General features: G+C 55.5%; 1 protein-coding gene across 2 annotated transcripts in view; it reads left to right on the top strand.

Annotated features, from left to right (window-relative positions):
* Positions 1–13,394, top strand: part of ABCC1 (ATP binding cassette subfamily C member 1) — a 108,818-nt gene that overhangs the window by 68,053 nt on the left and 27,371 nt on the right. For both annotated transcript variants that reach the window (XM_058680872.1, XM_058680873.1), the window contains 5 exons: positions 324–416; positions 2,068–2,271; positions 8,197–8,343; positions 9,332–9,419; positions 12,186–12,261. In XM_058680872.1, coding sequence (XP_058536855.1) covers positions 324–416; positions 2,068–2,271; positions 8,197–8,343; positions 9,332–9,419; positions 12,186–12,261 — 608 coding nt within the window. The remainder of the gene's footprint in view (positions 1–323; positions 417–2,067; positions 2,272–8,196; positions 8,344–9,331; positions 9,420–12,185; positions 12,262–13,394) is intronic.

Below are 13,394 nucleotides of genomic sequence, written 5' to 3'. Positions count from 1 at the left end.
CCTCGTTCTCAGATGCCGGCCAAACATGTACACAGCCTGGAAGCTGGGAGAAGCATGAGGTGATGGCTGTCTTACCTGTTCTCTACTCATCTTACTGCCTGGGAGGCCAAAGCCATCGTTCACACGAGTGTCTGTCTCCCTGGGTGTCAGATAAGGGGCTGTAGCCATACCTGATCCTGGAAGGGGTTGGGAGGATTGAGACTGCAGCTACTTCCATGTCCTCGCAGCTGTGGGCGGCATGGACATGGGCTGGACCAGGAGGCCATTCAGACCCTCGTCCGCTCCAGTCCGACGGGGGAACAGGCATCTCCTCTCTTCCGTAGAACCTGGGTCCTTCCGTGCTGGCCGGGGTGGCCGTGATGATCCTCATGGTGCCTTTCAACGCTGTGATAGCGATGAAGACCAAGACCTACCAGGTGTGTGTCTGCTCTGTGGGGCTCCCAGCTACACACCCCTTCCCCACCACAAGGTCCTCAGCCCTCAGAATTGCCTGGAGAGGCTTTAGCAAGTGCTGATGTGCAGGCTTGCTGCTGGGCTGCTGAGTCGGCTGGGCTTTCGTGTCATTATGCACAAGCCTGGGCAGGGGCTTTGTCCAGGCTTTCCCCATGGTCTGTGGTGGTTGGTCCCTGGCAGGTGCACCTGAGACACAGCAGGGGTGTGACCGAGCCCCCAAGGGATTCCTTATTCCTGCGTGTGGCGGTTTTTCCGTGTTTTTTTCTGTTGCTATCACCAAATACCTGAGGTGTGTGGAGGTGGTAACTGTAAAGAAAAGAGGTTTCTGCATAGCTCCTGGCTGGCAGGTTCCTGAGGTGGCCTTTAGTGTCACGTCTCTCTGCCCACCAGGTTTCATTCCCAGAGTGTCCACCTTAGGACCTCATCCCTGTCACTCCCCACAGTTCTGACCTTTGGACATGATGTTTGAATAAAATTTCTGCCTTGTAAGAGCCCTCACTGCAACCTCCCAGGGTGTACAGCAACAGGGAGCTGGCACCAGAGGTGGGCACTGAACCCCAGTACTCTGATGTGTGACGTGGGCATCTGAAGCAGTTTTCTTTCTTTTTTTTTAAGATTTATTTGTTTATTTGAAAGGCTAAGTTGGAGAGAGAGAGAGAGAGAGAAACAAAAAGGGAGATCTTACATGTGCTAGTTCACTCCCTAAAGGCTCACAGAAGCCGGAGCTGGGTTAGGCTGAGGGCATGACGTTTTATCTGGGTCTCCTATGTGAAGTGGCAGGTGTCCAGTCGTGGGCTGTCGTCACCACTGCCCCAGGTGTGTTAGTGGGGATCTGGGCTGGCAGTGCAACAGTTAGAACTCAACCCAGCACTCGTGTCAGATGCCAGTGTCCCAGGCAGCACGGGTGGTGGCTTAACCCTTTGTACCACCATGCCAGCCCCTCCTTGCCTTGCTAGAGTGGTCCTTGTGTGGGGTCTCAAAGTCACGAGAAGGGTTTGTAGGATTTGCGGAGTCCATGCCCCACCCACAGGAAAGCTTATCTTATACAGGTGGTGTTGCTGGAGCCGGTGCTGGGATATAGTCCGTTAAGCCGCTGCCTGCAATGCCGGCATCCCCTGTCAGCACCAGCTTTCAGTTAATGCTCCTGACAAAGCAGGCAGGGCATGGCCCAAGTGCTTGTTGCCCTTGCCACCCACATGGGGTTTCAGGCTCCCAGCTTTGGCCTGGCCTGGCCTAGTACTGGCCATTGTGACCATCTGGGGAGTGAGCTGGTGGGTGGAAACTCTGTCTCCTCGCCCTCTGTTACATTGCCTTTCAGATAAATATGTCCTAATAATAATTTTTTTGAAAAAGTTCTTGGACAATGAAATAAAAGGTATAGGCAGTGATGTCACATGATGGCTGATGTGGGCAGCCAGACATAGGTATGGTATTGTGATGGCTGACGTGGGCAACCAGGCGCAGGCGTGGTATTGTGATGGCTGATGTGGACAGCCAGGCGCAGGCATGGTATTGTGACGGCTGCTGTGGGTGGCCAGGTACAGGCGTGGTATTGTGACGGCTGCTGTGGGTGGCCAGGTATAGGCGTGGTATTGATGGGCCTTGTCTGTGAAGGTGGCGCACATGAAGAGCAAAGACAACCGGATTAAACTCATGAATGAGATTCTCAACGGGATCAAGGTGCTGAAGCTGTATGCCTGGGAGCTGGCGTTCAAGGACAAGGTGATGGACATCCGACAGGAGGAGCTGAAGGTGCTGAAGAAGTCCGCCTACCTGTCAGCCGTGGGCACCTTCACCTGGGTCTGCACCCCTTTCCTGGTAAGTGAAGCCGACTCTTTCCCTGACCCACAGGGTCTGCCATTGTCTTTATTTGCATCTCTGAGTGGGCGTTAAAGGTTGACCATGTGTCCAGCCCACTCTTGCTGAAATATGTTGCCACCTTAGTCCCCTAGTCCTGCCCAGCCCACAGCAGCTCTCGGCCAGCCAGGTTAGTAACTGTTTGTCCCAGGTTCTCTGTGAGTCACACACTTGACCATCCCAGAATGTAACCTGGAGCTTCTCTACCCCCTTTCTTGGGAAAGCCTGGAAAGATGACACTCGGTGCTGACCTTTCAGCCCATGTCCAGATGGCCACAGCCTGAGCTATCCGTGCATTCTGAAGGTGACTTAGCTTACCGCCATTCTCTCTCGCCTGGAGCGGTGGGCAAGTACTGTTACATCGTTGTATTGGCTGCTGAACCCTCAGTGCCTGAGATGGTGTATATAGTAGGGAGCTTTGCACATGTTTGTTGTTGACTGGAAGGGAAATCATACAGAAAGGTGACCATGAGAAGTGTGTGGTCTTTACTGGCTGCCGGTCCCTTGTTGCCAAGGCAGTGGTTTGGTGTGTCTATCCAGCAGAAGGCACTGATGCATGTAGGTGCACGGCTGTGGGTAAACTCAAGGCAGATACTCGCCATGGAGAACTTGAGTATCCATGGGTTCTAGTGTCTTCCTGAGGAGCCTGGCACCAGCACTGCCCACCCCCAAGCCCTGACACTGAGAGACATTGCTGTGTTTTCTTCTGGGTAGCGTCGTAACGCCTCCCAGAGCCTGGACCTGCCAACTACTGTGATACAACGCGAGTGACATCAGATCCGCTGGAGGCTTTGTTCAAATCCAATTTGCCCCACTCAGTCAGAGCCTTGGTTTCTGCAGGTCTAGGTGGGTCTGGGAATTCTGGTACAGCCCCATGGAAGGGAGCCCAACAACCCTGAGTGTGTTCTGTGTTATGGCAGCAGTCACACCACTAGGCTGCTGGTGAAAACAGACTCTTGGGCCTCAGTCCTGGCTGCCTGGACCAGAACCTGCATTTAGCACAAACTCTGCGGGTGGCTCCTTTAGATGAGGGAGCAAGTGTCAAGTGCTGGGAGTTGGCAATTTTTTTTAAAAAAGATTTATTTATTTTGATTGCAAAGTCAGATATACAGAGGAGGAGAGACAGAGAGGGAGACCTTCCATCCGCTGATTCACTCCCCAAGTGGTCGCAATAGCCGGAGCTGAGCCGATCCGAAGCCAGGAGCCTGGAGCTTCTTCTGGGTCTGCTACACAGGTGCAGGGTCCCAAGGCTTTGTGCCATCCTCGACAGCTTTCCCAGGCCGCAAGCAGGGAGCTGGATAGGAAGCAGGGCTGCCAGGATTAGAACCGACACCTATATGGCATCCCGGCGCGTTCAAGGCGAAGACTTTAGCTGCTAGGCCACCACGCCGGGCCCTGACAGGATGTCCCTCCTCTGTGTTGATACCCGTAGGTCCCTAGTGAAAGGTGTGGCTCCTCCTGCTCATGCCCCACCCTTGGGTACTTATATTTCCAGAACCAAAAGTAGATACAAGTAGAAACCATTTAGAGGCACTTCAGAAGTTCACAGAAAACAGAATTTAAAGATGAGCTAGCTTTAGCACAGAAACTTTTGAAATCTGTGCCTCCAAGGCTGTCTTCTGCCAGTCATGGAAAAATGCATCTCTAGCAGAAACCACACATGTGGATTGTCAAATACTTCAAGTGCCTGAGTCAGCCAATCTTTCCATGAATGTCTTGGGCTTTCCCCTTACCTATACTTGGGCACTTCCTACATTCACTGATGCACAAGCGATCCTAAACTTCATGGGCATCCATGACACCCAGACTCCTACAGCAGCCCTGGAGGGAAAGTAGGAAACATGGTGTCTGAGTTGTCTTCCTCCCAGGCCGGGTGGGGTGTGCCCTGCGCCTTAGGTCTGCGCAGGGGCCTGTGGACGGGGCCTGCGAATCGCACGGGTGGTTGCTGAACACGTGTGGCCTTCCCCTCATCCTCTACTGTTCCTGTCTCTGCTGGGGGCAGAGACTCTGAACTTGCCACTCCAGTCTCTGGTAGGCAGGTGGGAGATGTGGGGGCTCCCCGTAACCCTGCCTTCCAGCTGGAGGAGACCTTGGCCATGACTGAGACAACAGAAACCTCTGACTACATTAGGATAAAATATGTGGCCTTGGAAGGTGTCTGCAAGTTCTTTCCACTGGCGAATTCCTGTGCTTCAAGGATGGCAGCCGGCACTCAGCGTGATGGAAGACAGAGGCCCTGGGGGTGGGGGTTGGCCTCGGGGGTGCCATCCTGTGCAGGATTGATGGGGCTGTTTCACAGGAGCACAGAGCCTGGTATTCATCCTGTCCCCTAATGTACTGCCCTGAAATAGCCTCCCCAGGCCGCTTCCATCAGCGCTCGGCATTCCCACTCTGGTTGATGTGTCAGCTGCCTGCCTTCAGCTGCACCTTGCCTCTCCCTCTGTGACAACAGCGTTCCCTGCTGGTCGTGAGCGGGATGTGTGGACCTGGCTCTATCTTGCTTGTATCCTCAGTTTATACAGTATAGGACCGTGGGCATCCCACACTGGCTCAGTCCACGTATGTGGATGAGAGATTGACAAACCCCAGCAGTCAGGAGCTATCCTGCAGAAAAGCTAGCACATGGCAACTGGAGTCGCAGATCCCAACAGCCTAGGAAATCACTTTCTAGATTTAACTGTTGTGGGCTGGAGAGGGAGAGAGAGAGAGAGAGAGAGAGAGAGAGAGAGAGAGAGAGAGAGAGAGTGTGTGTGTGTGTGTGTGTGTGTGTGTGTGTGTGTGTGTGTGTGTGTAGGCTCCCATCCCCTGGTTCACTCCCTAGGTGCAGTAAGAGCTGGAGCTGGGCCAGGCCCAAGCTTGGAGCCCATCCACCTCCCCCACTCCAGGTCTCCCACATGGGTGACAGGGGCCTAACAACTTGAACCCATTTTCTGCAGCCTTCTAGGGCATGTATCAGCAGAAAACTGAATTAGGGAATGGAGTCAGGATTCAAACCTGGGAACTCAGAAATGCCATGCAGGCATCTTACCCACTAGATTAAAAGCTCCTCCCGAGGAATATAGTGGTTGGAGTTCCAGGCACAGCTGGATCTAGGTCTCCCAGCATACCACTGGGAGTCAAGCTCTGCTTTCTCCACGGTGGTATCCCGTGGCCTGGCAGTTCTGCATGGTTCTCTTCTCCCAGCAGTCCCAGGAGCAGCGGATCCTACAGGGGAGCCCCTGCCGTCTATGTGGTTGGGTCTTGCTGGTCTCACTTGGTCACATATGTCATGGTGAGCCTAGCCTGGGTCTCGGGCCTGGGGTCAGTGGCTTGGCAGCGTTGAGGGCTGGGGTAGGCACTCGACGGGGCTCCGCTTGCAGCTGAAGCTCACAGACTAAGAGAAGGAGGAGTTGGGTTCCCCCCAGAAGAAGATTGGAATGCAACCAGAAGTGGGCCTGGGTGCTGGGCCTCCAGCAGGCAGAGTCATGTCTGGACCAGGAGGCTGCTGGGTGTTCCGAGATGCGTGCAGGAGCTGAGGGGTCAAGGCTGTTAGTTTGCTGTGGTGCTTGGAGGAGGGACTGGGTTGGGAGTTTGCATTCTCAGCCCCTGTCTCCTACAAGGCCAGGGCAGACCATGCCTATCCACCGGCAGCCAAGCCCTCCTGTCTGCTCGCACTGCCCCATTCCCCATGTGCGGTGCCTGACACGCCTGACACACATGTGGTGCTTGGTCACACATGTGGAGGGCAGAGCTCCACTTCCTGGAGCAGCCAGGCCCCAGGGAGAAGAGGCACCTGCTGGGAGCTGGGTGATGCGGGCCCTGAACACCTGATTGCCCCCAGCGGCTGCTATGTCCTGGCCAGATCTCCGGGGCCTGGTGTTTTGCTGCTATGGGGACACTTCCGAGTGCAGTTCCTCCCTCCTGCCATGGATCCCTGCACCCACTCCACCCAGCCCCCACCATACATCCACATACAGTCCAGGCACTGTCCTCAGCAGAGGCTACTGTGGGTGAAACCCTCTCTGCCCTGGGAGACAGTCCCACTGTGCGTGCAGTTGTTGACACAACGCTGGGCACTTGATCCTAATGAGATGACCCACCCCGGAGGCTCAGGTCTCAGTGACAGGAAAGGCGTTCCTAGATGACTTGGAGAAAGTACCTCGGGGAGGATGGCTTCTGAGGCTCCTGGTGTCCATAGATCGAGGACCAGAGCTGTCTTCCTGAGGCCACAGCCAGGCAGCGGGCTGTAGTGCCCCTGTGGGTGAGAGGCCAGTGTGTCATATCTCGGCCACTCGGGAATCCCATATCCCTGACCCTGCAAGTGCCTCCCATCCCTCCTGGCAGTGCAGTCTGGAAAATTCCTGTGCCTGCCTCAGGGTCAGCTAGGTTGTCAGTCCCAGATTTGGAACCAATGTGGGGTTCAGAGGTGCTTTGGAAGAACCAGGGGGCGGTGCCGAACCCTGCAACAAGAGCTGAGAGCAGCTGCCACCTGCCAGCACTTCCCACAACTGGGCCCTGGGGTGAGCCCTATGCTCAGGTCCTGGAGGTGTCTCATAAGTCCCATTTTATGGACAGGGAAGCAGAGTCCTGCTTAGGGAGACAGCCAGGACTGCCCACTGAGACACAACAAAATGCATGCAGAAAGAGGGAGAGGCCTATCTTCTGTTCCTCTGTGCTGATTGACACCCTAGATGGCCACAATGGCTGGGGCTGGCCCAGGCCAAAGCCAGGAGCTAGGAACTTCCAGTTGAGATCCTGAAGATGCTCGGGACTCCTGCTGCCCCATAACTGAGGAGCTCGGATCTCCTGAGACCCCAAAGGCAGGGACTGGAGGCGATTCCTTGCCCTCCGGCAAGAGCCCCCAATGCTCCAGGTATGAGGGGGTACCATGGGGAGGGGGCTTTGATACAGCTCCCAGGGACCAAGGTTTTCCAAGTTTGCTTATGACTTTGTGTCACGGCTGATCCAGTTCTAGGATTCTGTTGTCTGGCCTGCAGGGGGACATCTGCCAGGCTCCCATCCCCTGCTGCGATGGGGCAGGGATGCCAGCCAGCGCTGGTGGCCTGGAGCTCGACCAATCATCTTCACCTTCTTCCCCAGCCATGCTGTGCACCCTGCATCAGGCAGGGGATCTGCCCTTGTCTCGACAGTGGAGACAGCTAGCATGGCACTAAGATGCTGGCGCCTTTACAGGCAAGGCCAAGTTCAGGGGAAGTAAAACCCTTGAGAGAGCTCCACTGCCCCCAAAAGAGGGCCTCCCCAGGACCACAGACTGTATTTTCCTTTATTTTTGGAGGGTCTCTTTCCTTGGGGCATCTGATCACACACTGAGGAACTGGAAACAGTAGAGTCCTGAAGGCCTGGTCGGGGAGGTGAACTTGCCTAGGGTGGTCTTGACGAGCCCGCTCAATGCCAAGGGTCCTTTCAGACGCCAAGGACAAAGGTGCAGAGCCAAGCCCCTGTCTTTGTGTGGCTGAAAGGGGTGAAAGGTAAATGCATAAACTGATGCAGTAGAAGGTGGCGACGGGCGCTGGGGAGAAAAGCCACGGCGGAGTATGTCAGTTAGGCAACAGGCACGAAGTGCCCAGGCTGCAGCCACTGCAGGGGCAGAGGCTGGGCGGCTGGACCATGCTGGAAGTTGTTGAGGACCTGTGAGAATGCTCGTGTGACAGGTTGCTGTGAAGGCTAATGAGAGCGAGCTGGCGACTTTGGCTGCTGGTCGGTCACTGGTTTATCTCAGGAATGAATTGTTCGCATGTTGATGAATCTCCGGTGTATGCTACACCCTACCCATGGCTTTGGCAGCCATCCCTGCCAGGCCACGTTGGGAGGACCCCCAGGAGAGTGTTTCTGTGACACCCTCTCCCCCATCAGACACGGTAGTCAGTGTCTGCTTTGCACCTGCAGGTGGCCCTGTCCACATTTGCCGTCTACGTGACTATCGACGAGAACAACATCCTGGATGCCCAGAAAACCTTCGTGTCCTTGGCCTTGTTCAACATTCTCCGCTTCCCACTCAACGTCCTCCCCATGGTCGTCACCAGCATTGTGCAGGTATGGCAGGCAGTGCTGGGGCCAGTGTGAGGGTGAGGGCACACGGTAAAAGGAGATGACCCTGGGCCCTGCCTCCCTCTTTCTGCCCTCACTTCCCACCTCCCCACGGTGCCTGTGGCCCAGGCCAGGCCACAAAGAAAGAAGTTAAAATTTCCTTCTTCATGAGGAACTCAGCAAGTCTGTGGAATGAGTATGCCATGAGACTTTCTCATGCGTTCTGTTCTGTTGCGTCTGGCCAGCCATTCCCTGGCCCTGCCTTCCACCTTGCCTCCCAGAACATGGCTCTCCATGTAGCTGACTGATCTCACACTCACCCTTGGGAATCCTGAAGCCCTGGCAAGGGGTGCTGGTCCTTCTCTGTGCCCCTCCCTCTCTGCCACCATGCCCTCCTTGTCCTCTTTCCCGTCCCTGCACTGGGATAGAGCTCCGTTTGTACACAGGCTGTGTCAGGATCGAGAAGACGCTTACATTATTGAGACTTGCCGGTAATGGACCTACCATGCGGCTTGGGCCTCGGCATTTTGCTGACCCACTCCCCCCAGGCCTTTCTGTTGGCCTCCCTCCCGCCTTCCCCCTGCTTGCTTCTCTTGCTCTCCTGGAGAATTGTAAAGCAGTCTTGGGCATCACACCCATAAATACTTGAGCGTGCCTTTCTTGCAGAGCTCAACTCGCTGTATCGTATTGTACCTAAGGAACCAAGTAGTGTCTTTCTCACAGCATCACTAGGTGGGTCTTAGAGCCTCTGGTTCAAGGGTAGTAAATGCTTCTGAAGTCCCTCTCTGTGACAGGCAAGTCCCACTAGCCCTCCCTTTTCCAGGCCTTTCTGGAAGCTTCTAAAGGCAAGCAACCAACCACCACCACCTGTTTTACTTTTTTTTTTTTTCCTTGACACCAATGCTGACCTTTCAGGCAGAAGGAAGCCACCTCGGTTTGTTGTTCAGAAATGTGTCTCAGAAATAACTTTTGGCTGTGTCTGCTCTCCGTATAGGCCAGCGTCTCCCTCAAGCGCCTCAGGATCTTCCTGTCCCATGAGGAGCTGGAGCCCGACAGCATCGAACGGAGACCCATCAAGGATGGTGCGTGCCGATGTTCTGGCCACTGCCCTCCAGCCTGGCTGGTCTGCGAGAACTGCAGAGGGAAGTGTGGGGAGTGAGGGGAGCCTGGCCTCCTGGGGTGTCCCCTGGCCCCTCTCAGATGGTGGCACACTCGTGGGAGGATGCACTTGCACTTCTGCCTTCTTGCATATGGTGAGGCAGCTGTTGGCAGAGGCCTATCCATGGGTCAGGACCCAGGCACTTGGGCAGGCAGCATAAGGACCCAGAGACTGGCTGGCACCTACCACCCACCAGCTGTGTCTGTTTAGATCTGGACCTCAGTTTCCTCACCTGGGTAATGGAAGTGAAAACACCTTCCCCGGGATCATGACCAATCCCGTGGCTGGTTCTGTAGCTTGTTCTTTTTTTCCCTGTTGATGCCTCTGAGCTGGGGCCTTTTGACTGTGCCTCTCTTTCTGGGCACTTGACGGTATCAGCAGGGACACTTCCACTTCTGTGTCACATCTACCATATATGGTCCTCTCTGAGGGTATCAGCACACTGACTCATCCCGTGCAGATACCACAGAGAGGGCTACAAAACCCTTTCTCTTTTGAAGACTTATTTTTGTTTGAAAAAGTTATGGAGAGGGAAAGAGAGACAGAGATCATCTAGCTGCTGGTTTATTCTCCAAGTGGCTGCAATGGCTAGGGTTGGGCTGAAGCCAGGAGCTTCTTCTGGGTCTCCTCTGTGGGTGCAGGGGTCCATGGACATGGATCATCCTTCATGGCTTTCTCAGACCATAAACAAAGAGCTGGGTCACAGAGCAGCCGGGACTTGAACTGGCACCCATTTGGGATGCCAGCACCACTAACAGAGGCCTGACTTGCATACAGTGCTAGGCCCCCTGCCCCCAGGACACCTGTTTTCAGATAAGAAAACTGGCCTGAGATGGCCCAAATGAGCTGAGGCAGGATTTGAACCTGCCACCGGCCAGTGGAGCTCTTCCTGTCCTGCATCCCCCGACTGGGGCTCACCGAGTTCCCAGCACCCTGTGTCTGTCACCTTACTCAGCTGCCACCGCAGCCCACAGCGATCACCAGCACTGTCACCAACCCCTACCTTACAGCCAGGGGGCAGAGGCACAGGAAGCCAGACTCACGGGCTGAGTCCGCAGCCTGACAGGCGTGATCAGCAGACACGGTGTGGGTGCGTGCCCGCCAGGCAGCCTGCCAGTGTCCCCGACAGCCTGGAAAGCCCTGGGGGTGCCTGGCACGGACAAGAGCCTGCACCCTCAAGGACAGAGCCCCACTGACATTCAGGGCGGGAATGCTCCTTGCAGGCAACCACTGTCCTGTGTGTTGTAGGGTGGTGAGTGGCTTCTCCCTCACTGGGGACAGTGGCACCGACTCTAGTTGTGGCCATCAAAGGGGTGTGCAGGTATTATCAGATGTCCCTGTGTGTGTGGTAGAGATCATGTTGCCCCCATGTGAGGACCACTGCAAAGGCAGAGGCTGGTGCCCCAACCCCAGCACCCTCAGCCTGTGGTCATTTAGGTTCTGCTGTGCCCATCGTGGGTGTGGGAACGAAGCTTATGCTCAGGGCCCAACTTCTCCTCCTAGCCCGGGCTGACATGTAAGGCTGCCCAGGAGGTGACTGAAGCTCTTAGCAGGTGGCAGCCAGCACTGGGGTCAGCGTCATAAACCCAGGTGCCCTGCCTTGCCAGTCTCTGCTGAGCCTAGCGGCTCTCCCTGGGTCCCTTGAGGTGGCAGCTGAGGGAGAGGGGCTGAGTTCCACTAGGAAGCTCCCTCCCCTCCCCAGATTTTTGTTTCTGTGAAGCCTGGGGGCAAGTAACTTCTCCATCTTAAGTGGGGTCAGAAGCAGGAAGGGGGGTTTTCTGTTTCTGCTTTGCAAGTGAGGGGATCGGAGGCAGCCCCAGGTGCTGGCGACCTCACAGACCGCGGACCACAGAGTGCAGGCTTTGTCTCAGGGCTCACCCCTCCTCCCACCTTAATACCCCACGTTTGGCTCGTCTTTCTCTTGCCCTCCTTTTCTGTCTTTCTGTCTTTCTTTCTGTCTGTCTGTCTTTCATTGCTTGTGACTAGTGTTTTGAAAAGGTTAAAGTTGGGCCTCGCTTGGTAGCCTAGCAGCTAAAGTCCTCCTATGAGCACCGGTTCTAATCCTGGCAGCTCCACTTTCCATCCAGCTCCCTGCTTGTGGCCTGGGAAGGCAGTCAAGGACGGCCCAAGGCCTTGGGACTCTGCACCCACCTGCAGGAGACCCGGAAAAGACTCCTGGCTTCGGACCAGCACAGCTAGGGCTGTTGCGGCCACTTGGGGAGTTAATAAATGGACAGAAAATCTTTCTCTTCTCCTCTCTGTATATCTGACTTTGCAATAAAAAGAAAATAAATCTTAAAAAAAAGTTAAGGTTGATCAGTGGTGGGGTGTGGTATGTAGGGTGGGGACAGGAGACCACTCCAGGAACCAGGAGTTAAAAGGGACCTGACCATGAACTAGAAGGAAAGCAGGCCCCTGGGACTGTGATGCAGGGAGGTCCGCAGGAGGCTCCGCCCGGCTCCCCACTGGCCTCAGCCTCGGCTTAGCCCCCTTTGCCCTCTGGGTTAGCCCGAGTACCCCAAACCTGCCTGAAGCACGTAGTCCTTTCCATAACGCCTAGTCCCATTACTGTCCAGCATGGGGTGTTAAACTGCCTGACTTGGGGAAACGCGGAATGAGCTGCCCGACCTGGGCTCCACCTGTGCCCCACCTGTGCCCCTGTGAGCACCTGTGCTCTCATACCTTTCAGGTGGCAGCACCAACAGCATCACCGTGAAGAATGCCACTTTCACCTGGGCCCGGGACGAGCCTCCCACGCTGAACGGGTAAGCCAGACCGAGGCTGCTGTGGTCAGACGTGGGTATCGGGTCCAGTCGTGCTGCAGCTCTTTGACCTTGAACAGGCACCTTTCTTGTTCTGAGTCTCAGCTAACCCATCTGGAAAATGGGTCCATTCACACCTGCTTGGGCTACCTCAAGGGGCTGGATATGAGGCTGACCTAAATGGGAGGGACAAAAGCCTTGCATGGTCAGTCTTGAGCTGTTTGGGTGCACAGCACATGCTCAGGTGTGGTGGGATCCAGGCCCGTGGGCAGTATCTTCTGTGTCCTCTTGGTGCCATTTTGTCCTCACCCACGGAGGCAGGTGGCTCCCAGGAGCTGCAGGTATACGTCCTGTCACCTTAGGAGCTCCATGGCGCTTCCTGGCCCGCATTGAGTCCCCTGCACCTCCCTGAGCCGGTCACTGCACCGGAGGGAGCAAGCACACTCGGTAGCCAGGCTCTGGGAGAACCCAGGAGGCGGCTGCTGCCTGTGGCCTGCTTACACCAGCTTCAAGGTTCTGTCTCCGTGTTTCCTGTCCGAAGGGAGTTGTTCTCTGTCCTCCCCTCCGTCTTGCTCCCTTGCTGCCTGCCTGGCCCTCTGCCTACCGCAGTCCTTATCTTTGCAAGACACTCGTTGTCCCAGGAAGTGACCCTGTTCCACAGGCAGCGTGTCAGGTGCCTCTGGATTCTTTGCGCTCAGAGGCCTGGCCTAACTGCTCTTGTAGGCTTTATTCAGAGGATGCCCAAAATGCAGGGACAGAGGGACCTTTGAAGAGGCCAAGCTGGTTCCCCTGCACGCCTGACTGGGTGGCCCAATTCATGTTTTTTATTTTGATCAGGCAGGTGGCAAACTGCAGAGAAAAGGTTCTATACCTTAAAAAAAAAAATTTATTTGAAAGGCTGCGTGACAGATCTTCCATCACTAGTTCATTCTTCCAGATGGCAGCAGTGGCTTGGGCGGGGCCAAGCTGATGCCAGAAGCTAAGAACTTCTTTTGGGTCTCTGATGTGGGTGGCAGGGACCCAGGTATGCGGCCATCGCCTGCTGCCTTCCCCGGTGCATTGGCAGGGCGCTGCATGCAAAGCAGAGCAGCCGGGACCCCACCTGACACTCCGCATGATGTCAGCGGCGCAGGTGG

This window comes from Ochotona princeps, chromosome 24 (assembly GCF_030435755.1).
Source record: "Ochotona princeps isolate mOchPri1 chromosome 24, mOchPri1.hap1, whole genome shotgun sequence".
Taxonomy (NCBI): Eukaryota; Metazoa; Chordata; class Mammalia; order Lagomorpha; family Ochotonidae; genus Ochotona; species Ochotona princeps.
The sequence above is the reverse complement of the archived record's forward strand: the minus strand, read 5'-3'. Positions and strand labels throughout refer to the sequence as shown.